Raw genomic sequence first — 23087 nt, forward strand, 5'->3', positions numbered from 1 at the left:
ACGAACTGATACAGCATCGTCTCCGTAAACTTCACAAATTTCATTGGTGTCGTGGCATTCTTCCCTTTTTTATACAAAAATTTCAAAATATAGCGAATTTCTTCATTATTTTCACTCATTTTTGAACAGCTGTAATTTTTTTTCAACTTCTCCGAATTTTATTTTTTTTTTATTAAATGAAGCTTAAAATGTCACCTTTCTAACACCATCTGATATTACACAATGTGATTGGTAGCACTGGAGATAGATGACTCCAACGACATTTATTGACAAAATACGAAAAGACTTTTTCGACTACCCAATATTTTGGTACAAATTCACATTGTACATATTCAAATTCACGAAGATTTCTCTCAGTATTCTACAGTCTTAACCGCACCTGACAGAATCAGATACTCATATGATCAGATAAATGACCTGCTGTACCATGGGGTTTCGGGGAGCAAACTCTCAATAAAAACAGTAGGGCAACTACCCACCAAACTCTAATGAGTCGGTGCTTCAGGCCAGGCTATAGACAATGTTTAAGGCCGTAGACTTATTAGAAAAGAATAGGTGGAGAGGCAGAAGCTCAAAAAGCAGGCTTATCTATAGTCATTGATCGCATCTTCTTAATATTTCAGAGCTGTTGCAATGCCAGTCACGTAGCAACTCTGTTGATGAACGTAACTTATTTTTCCCATTCATTTGTACAAAATTTCCTCATCAGATTTTATAATGGCCGCCGCGCTGTTTTAGCACTGGCTCTCGCTGATGGTGGGAGTAGAGTTCCATGCCAATTTCGAACGGGAGATTGTTTGTATGAGAAGCTGTTTCATGCAGAGTTGCACTCGACTGTGGGTTAATTGTTATGACCGACTTGAATTGCGACTACCGAATTAGAATTTTACTAGTAAATTTTTAACAAATTCCATATGCGACTGGTTTCTGAACTATCCATCTGAACTGATCCAAATGTAAACCTGGAGTAATCCACGATGGTTGCCAGATCCATAAAAAAAACATATGTAAGGATGAATTTATACTTAAGATCCAGATCCATAAAAAAAACATATGTAAGGATGAATTTATACTTAAATACAAATTTGTCATATCTCAATTCAAAAGTCATTTATTACACTGTGCAACAAAAATTCACTTTTTTGTTATCCAGGAAAAATTTTATGTATACCCGTATGCACGTGAAATTATAGATTTTATGCAGATTTTATTTTATTTTTTATACATTTTTTAACTAATAATGCAAGCTCAGTTTTAGGTTTTCTCATAAAATTAGTATTTTAAAGAAAGAGTTTCGATGGGGAAAACGTAAAAAGAGGTATTGCCCATTGCCTATAGTTTATTTCTTAGGAGGAGAGTTCAACAATGTTTTTTTTACATTTTTAGAAAGCAACAAGCAGAACAAAGTTAGGGTATGTTTTACTACTTACATATAAACATATACCTTTAAAATATATATATTTATGTTTTTTTTTTCAAAATAAGACATTAGGAAATTTCAAGGATATTTCAGGAGGCATTTTTCAAAGGACAGTATTGTAGTACATTTGTCCTGGCGAAAGGTAAAAAAAATATTTTTTTAAAAAGATAAATCATGATAAATCTCCTTTCGTTTGATATCTCTCCTAATACCCCAAAATGCGTAGAAGTATTTAAAAAAAATTTTTGAAAATTTAATTTTTTGAAACTTTAAAGCCCCTTAAAATATTAAATCGAATAGAAAATAAGGAACTGAGTATGTAGCATACCTACAAACATACCAACATATATAAAATCTATATTTTCTTCTGGATAACTTTTACTTTCACATTTTTTTTACATTTTTACAACAACAACAAATGCGGTGCCAGAATATGCTCGTAAATCAGATTAGCACAAAGGCGATTTTCAACTAAAAATCTCAGAATACCTACTATAAAGTTTGATTCAATACTTCAAACGCTGTTTCCATGACATTCACTCGCAAACCATAAGCCATATAATTTCACCCAAACCTTGAATGGGTCAACTCCACTGTGCGCGCCACTGCCACACGCCAAAGGTGCCTACGTTAGCCCCAGCGCCAGCTATTAAAAATCGGCATTTGCATCTTGGCCAACATAAAGAGCGTTGAGCTGGTCAGGCAAGAGCAGTTAGCAACAACAACTATGTATGTATGTACGTACGTGCCAGAGGCAGCAGCAAGCCGTTAACAGCGTTGTAAAGTGGTCGCTTGCGGCTGTGCCCCAGTTACGGATCTTCGGTTCTGCGACTTCAATTACATACTTGTTGCGTAAGTGAGTTTTGCCCATATGTGGCATGTGGTAGTATGTGGCATGTGGTGCGAGCACACAAGCTGTGAATGCGCGTGTCTGACTAACTAGCGGCGTTTAATGGGAAATTGCAAAAGTTTTGCAATTCTAAAAAAAGCGCAAAAAAATACATTCTAAAACTAGTAGCTGGTTGAGTGAGCTTAAAAATTCACTGTTTCGCCAGTGATCGGCTTCCAAGAACGGCAGCCGCAAGTTGGATATGTGAATGCTGTCTTTCTCAGTACTCCACAGTATAAAATATATTACTATCTACATGCATACATACATATGAATACACATTCGTTCATACGTAGAAAAAATTATATAAAAAGATTTACGCTCAACAACGTGACAAACGTGAAATTGCCCCCTTTGCTATTTTCCCATGAACTCCAGCAATCTTTACGACAGTGTAAATGATAAGTTTGCTAATTTGTCTGACAAAAACACAAACAAACACATATACATAAGTTATATCAAGACAAGAAAAAAAAACAAATGTAATAGAAAAACGCATTACTTAGCTTCGCCGCCTATGCATTTGTTTATTATAATTTTTCTCTTAATCATGCACATACATATGATTGTATGTGTGTATGTATGTATGTGTATAGTAAAAAAACAATTCCATGCAGTAGTTGCTCATTTACCGGTTGCCACTCTCACTATGAGTACGCGCACTGAGTTGATCAACGGAATTTGGCGCGTCATCACCTCGCATCGCTCTGCTTGACTTTGGTACTCATCGACGACCAATAAGGTCGGGGATTTACTTCCGATTAGATTACAAACAAATTGATACTTAGAGATTTTTTTTATTGTAATGATGCCATCGGAATGTACGGTGCCTGGGAAAATACAGATAGTGAAAAAAAAACTGAATTAGAAAATATTTAGAAAATACACTAAGCTCAAGAACACCTGCATGTATGCATGTACTTATATGTGTGTGCATATGTTTGCTTAGTATTATCAGCGTCTTGCGTTTGTTTACAAACATTTCACGAGCATTTCGAGCACGCGATAAGCAACGGCTAATGTTAGGCAGTCTTCCTGATCTAAATATACGCCTACATGTACAATGTATTTACAGTGGCTCCCATAAGTATTTTACATTTGAAGACGATTAAGTAGATCTTTATATTTTAGTCCTATTTTTAATTCACTTAAACATTATGTCACAAATTAAAAGTTATATTAGGTGAGGTTAGGTAAGTCTGGCTGATTTGAATATATCTCACATACAGAGTTGCCCATATTCGAAGGACCCATCTGGCAACCCTGTATCTTTTGACAGAGACGTCAGATCGCTTAATGACATACCGCGTTGGAAGCGTCAGTACAAGCAGATTTTTACCATGGAACAGTACGCGCCACGCGAGCGCTCCCAAATTGTTGAAATTTACATTCAGCAAAAGAAGTCAAAAGAAGAAGAAGAAGAACAAAATCATTATGTCCGATGAGGCTCATTTCTTATTGAATGGGACGGTAAACAAGCAAAATTGCCGTATTTACGGCATTTAATCAGGAGCGTTATCGCGATGTGATAATCACTTTTGTGATGAGAATTATTCGTGGAAAGCGTATGAGGCAGTTCTGCTTTCAACAAGACGCGCTCCACCACACACAGCCCGCACCACAATCGATTTTTTGAAGAAATTGTTTCCTCGTCATTTGATGTCGAAAAATAGCGATTTTGACTGGCCACCGCGTTCGCCCGATTTAATGCCACCTGACTTCTTCTTCTGGGGATATTTAAAAGCAAAGGTTTATATTTATAAGCCAAAGACCATAGAAGAGCTCAAGAACAACATCCGTGAGGAAATAGCCGCTATTCCAGCCGATATCTTAGCTAAAACTATGGAAAATGCTTCAAAACGGGCACAATGCGCCATACAGGCTCAAGGCGGCCATTTGAGACTGTAGACTACAAGGGTCCGTATGGTTACACAGATCGTGATACATGACTTGGCGAGTTCTAATAAACAGCTTAAACTTTTGTCAGAAATGAAAAGTATACCGATCGTACCCCTTTCCTCTTCACATAAGTTACACGCGTCGTTCTGGGCCTATCCCATTTTAACTGCATGATATGGAGTAAGACAATGTCCCGTCAGTACACCAATCAATATTTTATTATAAGTTGGTTATTTTCACGAGTTCGAGGCTTCCTATATAGACTGGGCTTCCAGAGTTAGTTCCTCGTCTAGTTCCGTCTTCAAAACTGCGAGTACGTAATATACATATGTACGACGTACTCATCCTAGGCAGGCGGGTACCCACCTTGGCAAGCTCGTCAACTCGCTCATTTCCCTCTATTCCGTGGTATCCAGTAAATTGTAACCTGTGTATCTCTCCATTTTGGAACTACAGTGTTGCACGCATTCGAAGCTAGTCACTACAACCATTATTGCTTGATGGGAGCTTAACTACTCGTATCAAAGAAGATGTTTTCGAGGAGAGCAAATTCCAACACTAATTTAGCTGATTTGGTCACAGCATAGACCTCAGCTTGAAATATGCTACAGTGATTAGGAAGAATGAAAGACTTTTGGAGATCAAACTGCGTGCAAGGGTCAGCCGGCGCTACTCCTTCCGTCATTTTAGATCCATCTGTAAAGAAACTGTATGCGTGTAAGCCTTATTGCCAGTCATTCTGTTACACAAAACCAGACCTCTTGCCAAAGTTTACTTGCGGAATAACACAGTCTAACTTTTCGTTTCTTTCCTGTAGGTTACTTTGACCAAAAAGCCTTTGTTGAAATTATCCGGCCATCCTCAGTCAGTCAGTTAGTGCAGATGCTTTGGCTGAGTTTCTTACTACTAATTTGATTGGATGACAGTCGAGAAGACTTTCTATTGCCGCAGTTGGAATTGTACTCATGGCGCCGGTTGCACATTTTCCTGCAATTCAGCATTCCTGCAAAGTTTTAAATCAATACTGTATAAATAATTCAGCAAAACTTGTAAATGCAAGGTGTCGAAAAATGAATCCCCCTATCGGAAGATTTCTAATTTTTGCAAATGACTTTGTACGTCAATCTTTTCTGGCACTTGGGTACTAAACAGCTGCAGGATACAAACAGACAAGCGATGGAACAAGCCATAAGCGAACCCCCCGCCATTCTTAACAATGGATTTTAGATGTTTGATTCGCAGGTGTGCATTTGACTTCCGCCAAACCATCACGACGATCATCCGATCCAAGAATGTTTTGTCATTTCTTCAAAACCCAAAACCTTTTATTTTATAGTTATTTGATTATTAGTGAACAAAAGTCGCTCTTCTTTATTTATTTTTATAAAAGCGATATTTTCCGTGTCATGCAACAGAGATTGTGTTGCTGATATACGAAAAAGGTCAACATAACTTTCACCCCCAATGCCAGTCTGAACAACGATTGATTGGACGAGTGCGTGAATGCGTGTGAAATGAGCGGGCAAAATTCTGCTGGAGAGTACCGGGTGACGAGGCAACCGAAGTTACTCTCACACTTTTTTTCCTCTCTTAGCTAAGTAACAAATCTGGTACTCTATAATCCTTGCGTGTACCCAATGTCAAGGCAGTCGAATATACTCTCACAATTTTGCTTCGGATGGCCAAACCTGGTAATCTCTCATCCTTGTTACTCCTGAGCACTCTGCTCTCTGTTCCATCGGTTACTTGAGTGTTGGCTTTGGTTTGTCGTTAGTTTTTGGGGTCAAAGTGTATATGTACATATGTAATTTTCGCGATATTATATTAATATTTGGCATTCTGCTCTGACTATCAACAACTTTCATCGCCCATCATTTGTGTTACAAATTTATTTCGTAGATTTTCCTTCATTGTGAAGATGTAAAAAAATTTACTTTTCAGATCTAGTTATTTATTTACCCATTGACTTCGGAAATTTAAAATTTGTAAAAAACAAAGAACTTTGCAAAATACTTTTGTGAGCTACTGTATGTGCATAGTATGTATGTAAGCTCATATGACGCCTGCACCGTATCTTGAAGCACGCGTCGAAACCAACGTTGTTGGCTGACGGAAAAATAGTCCTATAAATAATTGTTGCATATATTTGTCGAACTTGAAATATGTAAAGGGTGGTTAACGAAAAAATGGCTCTTTTCCGCGAAAAATTTGATGGCCGAATAATCTCAAGTCGCGGCGATGTCAATTGGCCGCCAAGATCATGTGATTTGACACCGTTGGACTTCTTTGGGTGTACGTCGATAAGCCAGCAACAATTCATGAGCTAAAGGATGAGATAATTCGGCACATTAACGGCATAGAACCTCAATTATGTCTCAGCGTCATCGAAAATTTGGACCATCGGATGGAGGTGTGCCGTCGAGTTCGGGGCGGCGCTTTGGCCGATATTTTGTTTCACACATAATTGAGTCATACCAATATTATCATAATAAAGAGAAATGACAATAATTTCTTAAAAAATTGTATTTTATTCAAGATCAACACCGGCCCTTGAAACTTAACCACCTTCTAGATAAGGAACTATTTACATTTGGTGGTCTTCAGAGGTGTGCCGCCGAGGCCGCGATGGCTATTCGGCCGATATTTTGTTCCATAATTCATTGAGCCATATCAATATTATCATAATAAAGAGAAATGACAATAATTTTCTAAAAAAAATTGTATTTTATTCAAAATCAACACCGGCCTTTGAAACTTAACCACCCTTTATTTGTAAACAAACTTCATGCGTTATAATAATAATAAGCAAACATAATCACAAATTTTAATATTATACAGAAGTATGTATGTATATGTGAGTCAGTATGTACAGCAGTGATTTATTTTGACAGCTACCACAGGTCAATGGCGTCTCCTTTGATAGGTGCTCAGTGCGTAGAAAATCTTTAATATAGTAAAATGAGTACGGTTTCGCACTAAAATAATTGAAATCAACTATGAAACTAGTGAACCTTAAAATACTGCATTTCGCACATAAATATTTCCGGTTATTATTAGGTATATTTTTTTATTTTTTTATTTCCGCGCAAGTTTTAAGGTTAAGGGTTTCGGAATCTATAGGTAGGCACGCAAGCAAATATTCATCTTAACACATATTTAAGGTGGGGCAAAATTAATCACCCTATCGGAATGAAACAGTTGCAGTATACATACAAAAGGCAGGCAAAGGATCGTGTAAAAGTCAAAGTAAAGATTTCCAACATTCAAAATAATTTTTTTTTTTTTTAGTAAAAAAGTTACACAAAAACAAAATTGGATGATTAATTTTGTGTCATCGTGTACATACAGGGTTTGATTGAAAAGTAATGAGCCTTATTTTTTTAAGCAGTTTTATTAAACCTTTTGGCTTATACAACTAATATTCTTCAAAATAGGACCTTTGAGCGTCAATACAGCGCTGGTAGCGGTCCTTCCACTGCAGGAAACATTTTTTAAACTCATCCGCCGGAGTCGCGTTCAATTCGGCTGTCACAGTTTTTTGGATCGCCTCGATGGAGTCGAAACGCCTCCCCTTCAGCTTTCTTTTCGTACTCAAAGCACCAGGTTTCATCTCCTGTGATACAATTGTCTAAAGTATTATCCTGTTCGTCACTTTCCAATACTTCACGACTCTTTTCCACACGCAATTGCTTTTGTTCATCAGTCAAAACCTTTGGAACCAATTTGGTACACACTTTGCCCATTTCAAGTTTTCCGGTCACGATTTCCCGCACATTGTAATAAGTTAAATTTAACTCTTCACTCATCTCACGTAGACTAGCACGACGGTCAATGTTCAAAAATTCACGAACCCGGTTCACATCTTCGTCTGTTTGCGTCGTCGAAGGCCTTCCAGATCGCTGTTCGTCTTCGACGTCCTCCCGGCCTTCTTTGAACGATTTGTGCCACCATTTTGCCTGGGCACTGGACAGAGATTGGACCCCGTAAGCCTCCTTGATGGTTTCGGTACTGCGGTTTCTAGTGGAAGGGGAAGGTCCAACGATCATTTTCCCCCACCAGCCGATTCGGTTGATCGCTTGGCAGACGTTCCGCGCGGGAAGGCTCATTACTTTTCAATCAAACCCTGTATGTACTTATGTATATACTATAAACATCAAACAAAAGCGCTCAACAGGCCGTTCATGGCGACAAATCAAATTTGTTGCATTAAATAAACCTTACTTTAACTTTTTTGTAGGAGCCCTGTGTTTCTCCAAGGAACCACGGAAAAAAATATATATACAGATAAGATACGGTAGGAAAGGCTTGCGCTCCTTTTTTATTACCAAAATGTGTATGAATAAGAAAATTAAATCACCCATTACATATTCTGTTATTGAAGTTTTTAATAAACCCTCGAAATTCGCCAACTTGCAACAGTAAAAGAATCAAAACAAAGCAAAATAATTAAGCCGTATAAATGTTGATATGCATGTATGTGTGTGTGTGCCCACACTGCATATTTTATCCCAGAATATGACATACTTATGTATGCATGTATGTATCTACCTTATACATGTAAGTATGTGTGTGTAAAATTATTATTCGTAAAAGTTGATGATTTAAAGACCCCTGCAACGAACTCTAAAGTGCGGCCTTGAGCTTTGCGAACTGTCAGCAAAGCGCGGTCACGCATAAATAAAATAGCATATAATTTTAAATATGTATGTATATAAAAACCCACTAAATGTGCCATCCTGTATATTTACCTTTCTCTTTTAATTTTGAATGCTCATTTTTTCCGCTTTTTATTTTTATTTTTAGTTTTATTTACTTTGCCTTTCGCACAACTCGTTTGCAAATTTGTTTATAGCTGGTTTATTACTTAATTACTGATTTCATAGCTTTGACAAGCGTAAAATTAACAAAATCACATGTGTCAAATGACAAAAGCCAACAACTTATTTTAATTTCATACACAAATTCACATATAGTTTTATGCATGTATGTGTGTATAGAAATAAATTTTGAAAAATCCAGCAGCTCTCATTCTTGCTGTTTGTACAGTTGAGTGCAATTATTTTCAGAATTATTTAGACAATTGTTTCATCAAAACAATGCGTGCACATACCTACACACACCCATATAATGTATGTATGTAAATATTGTATTTAAAAATATTTGACTCCTATAATCCCTTAACTTATGAAATATATTTATTCTTTCATTAATTACAGAGCAAGCGTGCAGCCGTTTATTGCACATTTAACAAATTATTGAGAATTAAAATATTTTATAAACAAACTCACGGACACACACAGCACAAACAAACAAACTAAATAACAAAAAAGACAATAGGGCATACAAAAATGTGTGCCAGTGTCATAAATCAAATTAACACCGAATGCGTTAGCAGCAGCAACAAAAACAAAACAGTCATTAACACAGCCAGATGTGACGTCATGGACAACAGCAACAATAACAGTCACATGCTTGCCAGCAGGCGCTGCCACCGTCGGCGCTATGAGTTCACTGCCACAACACGCTCCGCTGCCCACTCAACGCTGCCGTCATCGCCGTCGCGGTCAGCTTCGCTGCTGCTGCTCCCACTGCTACTAATCGCCGCTTCTGTATTGCTGTGCGCTCCAAAACCGGCTAATGCAGTCGCCACAATGGCTAGTGCCAACAACAAAGGTGCGCGCGAATCTAGCAGCAACAGCAGCGTATATGAAAAAGCTGCAAATGTCACAGCTGCGGAAACAACAACAACAACAAGTGGTGAGTGTATTTTTGTTTTGTTTACATTTTGAAGAATCTGGCTCATCAATTCACTAATACGCATTCTTTGCGAGACCATCACATCAATGGGGCCTGTCTTGAAACTTCCCCTGCCATTATACATATGTATATGTATGTATGTGCATATGTATGTATGCTTAACTTATCTTATTGCTACGCTTAACGCTCGATTTTGTGCTTTGTCATTAACATACAAAGATTTCTGCTAAATACATATGTATGTATGTAACATATGTATGAACAATGAAAGTTGTAAATTCTGTGTTTTGTTTGGGTTTTTCAAAGTGTTTGGTGTACGAGTGATTTTTTGAAAGGTTTCGCCGTTCTTTGGGTCTTTTTGAGGAGATAATTTGTCCGAAAGCAATTAAGTTAGCCAGACAAAATAACCAGCAGATATTCGCATATATACATATATGTATGTATGTATCTATTTATAAACAAGCCTCAAGGGTAGAAGAAGATTTGTAGAAGTAAAAATGTATGCTAATTACTTTTAATATAAATAAATCTAAAGGGTGGGACATTAATTGGCTTTTTAATAAACCGCTTATTATTTTAATACTGACAATTATTCCGTGGTCATATATCGAGGGAAGTTTAGAATAGCACTTAAAGAATGTTTCGCAATACTGAAATTGAATGGCATATTTGCAGAAAAAAAATTGGCGTTTAGGTGTGGGCCACATTCAACATCGGCCCTTGAAATTTAACTTTACATACCTTAAAAGTTGGCATGAAATTTTCCCGAACTGCGTTTGTTGCCCCAAATGACGTCGTTTGAAAGCAATTGTTATATTGTTGTATATTTGACAAAAAGTGTATAGAATTTGGTCCCATTCCTGAAACCAATGAGTACAATGGCTCTGGTGGTGGATCCACTGGTATCAATTTCACTTTCCCATTTGCGCAACACAATTCAATGGCTTCATTTTTGTATTTCAATGCCTTACAGTGAGAGCAAACCAAGTTCATAGATCCAATAGTAACACATTGGTAGTTACTGTAGTCAATTGACAAATCGTAATTGAAGGCAGCTCGATTCAAACTTGCGCGATTATTAGTTGAATCTCTCGCTCTCGCTTCCCGCGTTCGTAATATATGAATTTTTTCACGTTCATTTCGGTCGATGATGGTTGATGACCCAGGGCTTGTTCCAGGATAGCTCGTTCCTCTCTAAAGCGGTCGCAATAAAACATGACATGTTCTGTGTTTTCGTCAGTATTAGGGTAGTTTTGGGCAGAAAGGGCTGTCTGCCAGCTTAAAACGGTGCAGGTATTTCTGAAAACAGTCATGTCCGCAGAGCAACTGCGAAAGGTGATAGTCGGTTTTTCCATGTTTTCTCACTAAGCACTCACCACCGGCCTATTGTCAGCAGTCGCTCCGCTGCTTTTTCTCCTGGTGTGGGCCGCGCTCCTTGTCCGTTATAGAGCCGAAACAATTCATCTGCCAAGAGGTTTAGAGGTATCTTTCTAGCTATTACGCAGGTTGCATCAACGGACACCGTTCTATATGCGCAAGCTACACGCAGCGCTCCTTGCTTGTATGCCTGGGTGACTTCCCGTAGATTTATACTTCGCCTTATAGGAGGCATATCGAATATTCTTGCCTAAATTATTTCACATGCAATTATTATTAATCATAGGTATTAAGACACTTTGCACAAAACACGATATAGAACAATCAAAGTTAATTATTAAAGATAATAAACGCTTTTTAACGCGGTTTGTTCGACAGATGCAACGACGTGAAAACTGATGTAATTTATATCGCGTTCTGAAACTAAAACGAAAGAATATTGCCAGGCCTATCAAATCTATAGCTCTTACATTTTTTGATTTTTGAATTTGGTCGAGTTCACGATATTATCACTTTTGTGTGAATGTATTAGATCCTCCAACGCGAACGCGCACCCACCTACTCTACATTTAGTTAGAAAATATTTGTATGGGAAAAAGAAAAGGGTTGTTTTAGGATTTTCCCGGAAATTATTCGTATTTTTCTCGCCGTAAAAACCATCCTTGGACTTCAAGGAACATTTAAAAAAAAGAATTGTTAAGATTGGTCCATGCGTTGTTGAGTTATGCGCTTACCAACACATTTTGCGATTCATTTTTATATTATAGAAGATTATATTAAGTTATGCTTTGTGAATGTTATGTTATGACATGTTTTTATGTATATATTATGTTATGTTGAATTATGTTATGCCATGTTATGCTCTGTTCTTTTATATTATATTATGTTATGTTTTCTTAATATACTGGGGTTTACTGAAAATAACTCGGTCTTGGCACATTTACTTCTTGACGTCTATATTAACAAACAAAATTCCCAACTCTGTTGATCGAAAGACCCGCAAGTGATGCCTGAGGCAGCCAAAGAGCGTGGAATTATGATCCCAATTTTAGAGTGCTGACAAATTTTATTTCGAAAATTTATCTGAAAATAGCATTTATGTTACAGAGCTATAATTTCCGACATTGTGTGGGCTACTGCTTGTCCGGCCGTGGCACCCAATTAAATGAAGTTGTGAAGTTTACAACTTTTGTTAGTTTTACAAAAAAAACAAAAACGAGCGATTGATGAGCCACCCTTTATTTATTTATTTATTTACAAGATATTGAAGTTACTTTTTATTTTGTTATGTTTTGTAAAAATTTTAATAGTTGTTATTAAAGCATCATTAAGAAATGAAGGTCATTAAATTAAAATATTCAAATAACCATCTTTCATTAGATCCGAATTATGGTGTGTACATACATATGTACATACATATATGTGAATGTATGTGTATAGGAGAGTTTGTGTATTCAATGCCAAAACCAGAAATCCCCTTGGGCAAGATGTTATTTGTTTAAGTCATACAGTTTTTATACATTGATTGAAGTATAATCATCAATGCTCTCAGTGAATTTCCTATTATGATCTTAGTCATTTCAAAGTGCCGGAACTACAGAATCAATAAGCGCAGGAAGCAGTAACAGAACTACATACCATGCATCGGGGCAGTTGGCTTAAAAATAAAAGATGCAGCTCTCACCTTATAAGAAGGCGAAGCAGATTCGCTGAAAGTACCCGGCCGTGTCATTATCCTCACAACTGGAAGGGCAAATGAGGTTTTCATATGTACAGTTTGTGTCAGCGATTATAAATGAAGTATAAAAGATATGCATTTAAAATTTTTTTACATGAAAGTATGTTCACAACTATGAGTCGTAATTACTCAATAAGCCGTGTAGTCTTCACGGTTGTCGAGTATAGCCTGGCATCTTCTTCATGCTTTAAACCAGCTTTCTGAGTTGCCTTAAATCATGGACTGGCTTTCCGGTAAGATGCATTTCATAGATCCCCATACATTTTCAATGAGGTTGGCGTCTGGGAACTGGGAAGGCCAGTCCAATACTGAGACGCCATTTTCTTGTTTTGTTTTTTCTCAATGTGTTTTTCTGAGAGCAGTGGTTTTGATGATGGTGGGACGGTAGGATATGTTCGCCTCCTTCAGTCGACGTTCGATGGTGTTGATACTCACATCTATTCCCTTTTTAGCAAGAACTGATCATGATTGGCGTAGTCACAAAGAAGGGTCCCGCTTAAAAAGTTGGACGATCACTTTATCCTTCTTTTTTTTGTCGTCACTCGCTTCAAGCCGCTCTCAGAAAAGCATCAACATTTTTGTGCATCTTATACCCCTGATTCCACATCACAACAAACTTTTTTGATTTTTTAATCACATTTGCAGCCGCGGCGTAAGATAATTTCGAGCCTTTCGGTTTCGCGTACTTCTCACTCGTTGTGGTTCGGTTGAAGTAAAATGATCAAAGAGCTCTATGAACCTCGCGTACAGATTTATTTTTCTCAAAATAAATTTCTATAATTTGGGAAGATTTTTCTGGCGTTAAATCATTCATAATGATTTGCCACACATTCCTTGCCCGATACATATCCATAAAAAGTGGCCGGTAATCAATACAAGCAAGTGATTTTTGCTTGAGAGCAGATACCTATCTAGACCATCTGAAACTGAAGGTAACAAAAGCTTACTCCACCTGTTGCCTCTCTAAGACTCCCAGTCATGGATTGCTGAGATAAAGGGAGTATTTTAACTAGTTGGGACTCCGAAAAGCCTGAGCGACTTTTCGGCAAAGCGACCATTTTTAAAAAATGGTCAGTTGTCTCATTCCCATATACGATAGTAGTGGGTGAATCCTTTTTAAAAAGAAAATAAAATGCGATCGTTTTAAAGTTCTTATATGTTTTTATTGGTGTTTTGAAGTATATAAAAAAAATTTTTTTACGTTAATTTTATATTAATTTGTTTAAAATTTTTGACGTCCAAAGTCATCTGAAATAAAAAATTCAAAGAGATTATTATTCTGTAGACTTTATTTTAGGTCCCGAACCTAAAATATACATAAAAATAGAAAAAACAAAAACAAAATGGCGGACTTGCGAAAAAAGTTCTCAAAATCTATTTTTTTTTTCTTCATAAATTGTTTAAATTAAATAGTTTATTATTAAAAAATTAAATGTTTTAAAGGTCCGGGATCTAGATATGTGTGTCTAGAATAACGTTTTAAATTTTTAGCCAAATCGGTTGAATAGTTTTGAGTCACTGATTCGCCGAAATTTCGAAAACATGGTTTTGAGAAAACCCCGTTTAAAGTTTCGACAACAGCTGCTGCTGGCGTGTCACACGCTTTCATACACACTACGGGGCGCTCTCTTATTTTAGCTATAACTTTAAAAATAAATAAAATTTCTGTCTGAAATTTGTATAGTATATTTTTAAGATGTTTTTCTTCCGAAAAATGTAAAAACAAATCGATTTTGTGGCCCATCACACCGGGCTACTACCATAAAACCCAATCGAGATGATTGCTGATGCAGGTAGTTAAGCCGTGACTTGGATTGTCTAACAAATTTTTAAGGATTGCCTTATGTGCAACTCCACTGCACGCTAAAGCTCTTACTTTACTATCTTTACTTCAAAATGTGACCTAAGGAATTGCATACACAGGCTAATAATATCGAGACTTATTCTCCCGCAAAATGGAGTTTAAGAAGGCGGAATAAACTCAAGAAAATATGTGCGATGGTTTTAGATTTGAATATGTTTTGGGAAAATCCTAAAAATAGGAATGTGGTCTCTTCCCAATTTTGTTTACAGGTACTACTAAATTGAGTCGGATCTCGAAAATGACAAGCACTCATCCTGTATTAGTTCCGAAATTGCACCCGAGTTGATTCCAAATTAGTCCGGCATTGATACCGAACTAGTCTTGAATTAAACCCGAACTAATCCCAAATTGAACTTGAACTAGTCTAGAATTCTCCTGGGCTGATTCCGAATCAACTTGAACTAAATCCCAATTGAACTTGAACTAGATCCCAGTATACAGTTAAATACCTACGAGTAGGTATGTGTGTACATAAAAGCTTTTTCTAGGAAGAGTGATGATTGACTGTAGGGACAATTGTAGAGGTAATATGTAAATGGTTCCTAGGTGGAAATGGGAAAGTGATGCAAATAACACAGCCACTCATCTCCAAATGGCAACCTTCACCCACAGTCCTAGACATGGTGAAAAGAATTCAAAACGTTTGACCAAGATCAGACCGTTGGGCGGCTCTCAGCGAATTTGAAAGAATCAGCTGATTGGCTAACGTCACCGGGGTCATAACAGCGGTTTGTTTACAAAAAAAACCGGCATTGGTTGGTTGGTTTAAGTGGTGATTCTTCCAGAATCCAACTAGCGTTTCCGCACCATTTTGTTGCCACATCCTCGTTACCAACTTGTTTACCAGTTATTTTCAGCATGACTATGTCCAGTCTGTGCGGTTCAGGAACCTTATCAGGTTGTTGACATCTAAGCCAGACAGCTGTTCCAGACTCTCGAACAGCGGTTTACCCAGGTTTAACATGCTGTCCTTCCATAGGGCAGGGCATTCGCAGAGGAAATGGAATATTGTTTCCTTTTTCTCCGGTTGTTTACAACTGTGACAGTATGTGTTGTGAGGGATGCCCATTTTGGCTGCTTGTTCTCACACAGACCAAAAGCCAGGTATGTCTGCGTTAGTCTCCAAGCGTCCCGTCGTTTCATGTTTAACAATATTGACATTGTGTTGGTGATATACGAAAAAAATCAACACACTCCCCGCTCAGGTTGCTTCGTTTCCGCATGAACAACGACTAATTGGACGAAAAAGTTGCTTGCACAATTTTTTTCCCACCACCTTAGCAGATTGCGCAAATGTGGTAGTCTATCATCCTTGGGTTTTAGATCCTCTCCCCACCGAGTCTCTGTCGAAGGTGGTATAACCTTTCCATCAATGAGGAAGAAATTCCTACGCCTTGCTTGCCTGGTAGCAAAGCCGGCAGTCCCAGAGTTCAGATGCAGAAGACTAATTGCCTATTCATCTTAAACTTAAGGATTACTGAAACCGAAACAAATAAAGATATTAATAATTCTCATAAACTGATGAGATATCAATAAATCTTATTTGCCGAACACTGAAGCTTTGCAAGGCATTTTTTGAGCTTGACAGCTCAGATCCGCTCTTGCAGCGGTAAAACGAAGTCTGCTAAGCATTCTGGCTACCAAGCTGAGCTCGTAGGTGAGCCGTTATGGTCAAGTTGACTATCAGTTGAGTAAAATAATTGCCATTTATTAAAGCGTACTAAGTACCAGGATGCAAACAGTGCAAGCCTTCAATAAATTATTTCTTAAGCCGGTTGGAAATTGTCGACACGTGAATGAAATAATAAGTAAAAATCGCAAATCGCATAAATAAATGGATGCAGTAAGCAAAGGAAGCAGTTGAAATTAAACCACTTTTTGTTTTTCGTTTCTAATATTGACTAGATTATGCATCTTAAATGCATAAAGTGAAGTAGGTTAGTGCACGACTTGTACGAGAAACAACCAAATTATAAAACCACATATTTTCCAATTAAGTTCTGTCTACTCATTGACTATTTATAGAATTCTGAATATTAAATCCCTGACACATAGCAAAAAATTGCAATCTACCTGCATGCATAAAGTAATGTGTATGCCATCAATTTATAATATTATATGTATGTATGTTTGTATAAGTAATTATGTACGATTAAGTGCAATTCTCAAACATTCCCTTAAATTAATTCATTAATCGACGTTCACTTTCATTTACATATCGTCTGTGGCCGCATTGCTTTCGATTGACTGATTTACTGAGTTGCCAATTATTCAGTGTTTGTTATAATTTTCAAGCTATTAAATATGTAGATAAATGTTTGTATAGGCGGTATGTACGAGGGGAGATCAAAGTTTGTGGAATGATGGGGTTGAAGAAGTGAAGGGAGGTTTTTTTACTTGGCAACTGACATACAGCAAAAAATTTGAATAGAATAGTAAGATAAATAAGTAACTCGTTAAGCAAACATTAGCTACGGAGGAAATTTTGTGGGGTATGGTACACTAGACAGGGCTATTTTACTGGGGTGGCAACCCTTGGTCGGGAAAAACGCAAGTTATTCGCCGGTAACGTAGAACCGGCTGCCGGCTATCGAGGAAATTTTGTTTTATGTCGTGGTTAAGCTCCTCACTAGGCGCTGATACCCATGCCTATATGTAAAAGGTAAATACAAGCTGGCAAAACCTCACAACATGCGAACTAAGCAGACAGACATGGCCGAACTGGAACAGCGGGCGATCGAAGATCTTGCTAAGATTTAACAGAGAAGCTATAAGAAAAATGATAGGTGTATTAACTGGCCATTGTTTAATAGGCAGCCACGCTAGAAGGTTAGGACTCCCGTACTTCGATTTCTGTAGAAGATGTCTTAATACAGAAGAATAGGAAACAGTCAGACACCTTTTATGTGAGTGTGAAAGCTTAGCTATGAGAAGGCTGCGCACTCTTGATACAGCATTTTTAACTGATGTAGCGGACATAGCCTATCTAAAACTAACGAAGCCTTGCTCGCTTATTAAAGTTACCGGATGGTTTGAAAAGGAACACGTAGGGTAAGGATAAGCTCCAGTGGTATCACAATGGTATCACTATGGACCTGCGAAAGGTCTAAGTGTGTCTTTATGACAACCACCCTACCTACCTACCTATACCTATAAGCTCCTCACTAAGCAAGGAAACACACCACCTATAATCATTATTAAAAGTGGCATATCCTACTTCAGCAAGGTAGAGAGCAAATCGCAAACGAACAGCGCTCAGGTCGGCTGCCGAAGACCACGTCCTCAGATATTACTGAAAAACTGGCATAGTCAAAAGATCGCTAAACTTGTTCTGGAAGATGTATCATCGTCAACATTGTTAGCTCAACAACCCGGTCCGGGTCTTGGTTTGCTGTAACATTTGTCTCCAGTCCGATTTATTCCTCGCTTGAGCTCTCCACCAACGTATACCAAATAGCTCAGCGTCCCGTTCTTCACCATCCAACTATCGGAGTTTTGGTCTTCCTTTGCCTCTAGCCAGTAGTATTTTCTTCGGAGAGTATGCTTCCTCTTTCCTTATTATGTGTTCAACCCATTGTGGACAGATTTTCATTTATTTATAAAAGTGGCAACAAAACCTCGAGGAAGAAAATATACTGCTTATGATCATGTGAGGGCTCCATAGCGAAATTCGGCACGACATCAAAGTAGCACTTACCTAAAGGAAGTCATCAACGTCTGGTAAGATACAGATGGAACTTTGAGGGCAGAGGTAAGCCAAACAAGTTATCCTTCGTTTTGGAAAAGCATCAAGTAGGCTCCAACATCTAGATAGAGAGGACTTACGAACTCGCTCTTCATACTAGACGGAGCCTTGTAGTGTTTGTAGCATTACAGGAAACGAATACGCATAGAATCAAGCGACTATTGTTTTTGCGAGCTGGGCGCTGAAACACCAGACCACATCTTCTACGAATGTGCAGAACTTGCAAGGCAAAGGCTCACTCATCTTGCTGGAGTGATTTTTAATCCATTAGTCAAAATGAAATGAAAAGCTTGACGAAATTCAAGCGCTTCACAACAAATCAAAAATAACCCAAGGCTACATCTAGTTTACACATACCAGAATCCACGTGCGGGCTCACCAAAGCCTAAATAAAGGAAGTTATCATTGGCAGGGAAGATACGGATGAAACGTCCAGGGTAGAGGTAGGCAAAATAATGTATCCTTCCTTCCAGTAAAAAACGAAGTCACTCATCTAAGTGCAGTGCCTAAATCTATTAGTGATGTGCAACGAAAAGTTTGAGAAAATTCAGGCATTTGGCGTTAAACGAAAGATAACCCCAGGCTGCCCAATACCACGATCCATCCTACAGGCGTCGGTGTATGAATAGTAAGCCCAGGCTTCGACATAAAAGCCACAAACGCTTGGTGAAAGATAGTCCTAGCCCGTCCCAATACCACGATCCATCAAGGAGCCGTCGGTGTATGAATGGTAAACTCAAATTTCAACGTAAAAACCACAAATGCTGGGTTGAATTATATTTCAGGCAGTATGCAATATGTGTCCGGTCTGATGGTGGCGATCAAAAGAGAGTGGAACTTTCCTAAATTCACACAGAACACAGGGTCTATTGAACCGTAAAATGGTAGAACAAGGTTTTTCTAACAGGCAATGGCACCACTTGGCAGGCAACGGCAATCCTCCAAGTGCATTTTTGCCATGAACAATGCCCTCATAAAAACCATTTGCCGTTCGGAGTCGGTTTAAAACTGTAGGCCTCTCAATTTGCGGAGCGACATCAAGACAGACGCCACAAATAGGAGGAGGAGCTCTGCCAAACACTATTTTTAATAAAGCACCCTATATCATATTAGAGGTGGCAATGCATTATGGTCCAGTAAAAACTAACTAACTAACTGAGGTGGACCATATTTCTGCCTATTTTGAAGGCCTAATACCTACAACAATGTCAGCCTGGAAATTCAACGTAGAACCTCTCTTGCCAACAAGTGCTACTGTGGACTAAGTAGGCAACTGAGCAGTAAAATCCTCTCTTGACGAACAAAACTAACACTCTACAAGGCTCTCATCATGCCCGCCCTAACGTATGGCGCAGAAGCGTGGACGATGACAACATCCGATGAAGCGACGCTTGGAGTGTTTGAGAAAAAGATTCTGCGCAAGATTTTTGGACCTTTGCACGTTGGCAACGACGAATATCGCAGGCGATGGAACGATGAGCTGTATGAGCTTTACGACGACATACGTTGGCTGGGTTATGTCGTCCGAATTGGATACAAACGCTCCGGCTCTGAAAGTGTTCGATGCGGTACCAGCTGGTGGTAGCAGAGGAAGAGGAAAGCCTGCTCAGCGTTGGAAAGATCAAACGGAGAAGGACTTGACTTCACTTGGTGTTTCTAACTGGCGCCGGTTAGCACGAGAAGGAAACGACTGGCGCGCTTTTTTAAACTCGGCCAAAATCGCGTAAGCGGTTATCGCGCCAATTAAGAAGAAGAAGAGAATAGGCTCGATACAATAAGTTTAAAGTAAAATATATCGCAAAACAATTACCTATTCACATTTATTTTCACACCCCTTCCTCTTAATTTAGCAAACTTTTTGAACTCCCTTCGCAGGTATGGCAGACACACATCGTGAGAACTCTTAAAGCGCACGTCACAGCACATCTGGCGGCAACAATTAAATTAATTTCAAATTTATTTATTACACATAATGAAATTATTTACACACACACACACACACACACATACAAACGTTCGTATTTACATAGAGTTTCCAACCATTGAAGGCAAGCTAAAATATTATACGATTACCATGGGAAACGTGTCAATTTGGTAGAAGCTATTCGTTGCAGTACTTTTCGCAATTAGGTAGTCAGTCAGTCTCGTATCTAGGCAACGCGATACTGCCAATTAATATCGGTAATATTTACAATGTAGTCGCTTATGCAAACGAGCTGACAGCTGACAGCTGGCAATGACAGCATTCTATGAAGGTCGGGAATATTTTAGTGATGAAAAATTTGTGTGTTTGCGTCCAAAAGCAGTTAACAATAGATAATATAGTGTGGACTGCAATCACAACTTCGCCCTATGCTGTCACTACCGCACTGAACTACACCACACCCCATCCCAACCCATCGCCTATCAACCAATTATGTAGGCTATTCACGCAGAATGACTCTTAAATGAATGAAAATAATTGCCATTTTCGCAGTAGTTACAGCAAAAAATAAAAGTGTAAAAAATATAAACAAACACACACCCACATACGCATACGATTGTTTGTACGAGTACAAAGGCACGTACTATGTTTGCGGCAAGAGAAAAAGTAAACGAAACCGAAAAGGCAGAAACATTGAAAATCTTTGTACTGGAAGCACAGAAATTATGCGCAATTATTCACAAGTAATGGACGTACGAATGACCATAAAGCAAAAAATTAACAATTGTGTGTGTACTTCATTGCTTCGAATAATTACAGGTGTATTCGCACTTGCAAAGATGCATACAGTTATATCCCTGTAAGAAAAACAGAGCCTAACTGAGGTAACAAATGGCCTGCGCACCACTGGTTACTATTTGACCTAAATCGAACTAGTTCTATAGTCACTAGTTGTGTGCTAATTCAATAGCATCTCTTTCCTATTGATCTTCATGTAATGTACATCGCAACTGTGCCTGCTGTAAGAGTTGAAGAACTGGACTTATGGAGGGGAAAAAAATGATGGAGTATTGCAAGTTTCATTCTCTTTTACCCGCCACCATCAGACATGACGTGACATAAAATATATTTCAACCTAGCATTTCTGTTTTTTACTTTGAAACCTGAGTTAACTACTCCTACACCGACGGCTCTATGATGGATCGTGTTATTGGAATGGGCTGGGACTATCTTTAACCGAGCGTTTATGATGGATGGTGGTATTGGGGTGGGCTGGGACTATCTTTCTCCCAGCATTTGCGGTTTTTACGCCGAAAACTAAGTTTACCACTCATACACCGACGGCTCTACGATGGATCGTGGTATTGGGGTGGGCTGGGACTATCTTTGGCCCAGCATTTGCAGTTTTTACGTTAAAAACTAACTTTACCACTCCTACCGCGTCGGCTCTATGATAGATTGTAGCATTGTGGTGAGCTGAGATTATCTCTAGCTAACTGGGAATAAGAAGATCATTCCACTTACTTGAGTTTATAAGTTTTTTCCTTAATACCGCATATTTGTTATCGCTGAAAGTTACCTCCATATAGAGCATAATGAATCTCCTCCTCACCTACTAGATGAGCTCGTCACCATTCGTTCAAACAATCATGCAGCTATTCTGATTCTGGAGACTTTCACAACCAAATCGAGGCTTATTAAGTAATGCAAAACACTTCTGAATAACATTTTTGGCTCTAATGTAAACTTAGTTTTAGATCTCCAGAAACGAGGTCGCCGATTAGTTAGTCAGAGAGGGTACATTTGATGAGCTCAAATTAGATCCGAGCCCCAATGGTATTGAGAAAGCGGAGTATTTCTTTTCAACTGGCACATCGCATCAGACTGCAGAATAACTAAACTCTGATGACTTGGCAGGAAGGATTTAATAGCGTTAGACTTTTCGGTGGGGCTCGGTTCGGATGATTTGGAATTGGTTTATTCTCTCGAGATTAGTATAAGACAAATCATTTACATGATCGGGCGAGGTAGGTGAAATGGTTGTGATCGAGCCACAAACTGGAAAATTCAATTGAGAGGATGCAAACTTATATTTCAAAATAACTGGAAGAACAATTATCTCCTAAAATGGCGCGATAAACTCTCAAACGATTTTAGCTGAGTTAAACACACCTAGTGAAGCTTAGTGCTTCTCTAATTGATCTTTCCAACGCGAAGTAGGCCTTTCTGCCACCAGCAGATACTGCACTGCATACTTTCAGAACTGGAGCCTTTTTTATCCTTTCGTAAGACATGACCTACACAATGGAGCCGCTGGATCTTTCTTCGCTTTATGTATGCCACCGTAAAGTACGTATGCCTAGCTCTTGAGCTCGCGCGAACATCAAAATACTAATATATAAGCTTCCACGCATACTCACCACATTAGCTGCCGTAAAGCCTTAAACCTTCCATATAATGAATACTTAAATACT

The 23087-nt window shown here is 38.4% G+C and overlaps 1 protein-coding gene across 1 annotated transcript in view; it reads left to right on the forward strand.

Moving 5' to 3' along the window:
• The window catches only part of LOC128862702 (uncharacterized), a 51176-nt gene that overhangs the window by 11171 nt on the left and 16918 nt on the right, over positions 1-23087 (forward strand). Inside the window, exon 2 of the mRNA XM_054101364.1 lies at positions 9425-9965. Within this exon, the coding sequence (XP_053957339.1) occupies positions 9557-9965 (409 nt within the window). The 5' untranslated portion in view covers positions 9425-9556. The remainder of the gene's footprint in view (positions 1-9424; positions 9966-23087) is intronic.

This window comes from Anastrepha ludens, chromosome 5, assembly GCF_028408465.1.
Source record: "Anastrepha ludens isolate Willacy chromosome 5, idAnaLude1.1, whole genome shotgun sequence".
NCBI lineage: Eukaryota > Metazoa > Arthropoda > Insecta > Diptera > Tephritidae > Anastrepha > Anastrepha ludens.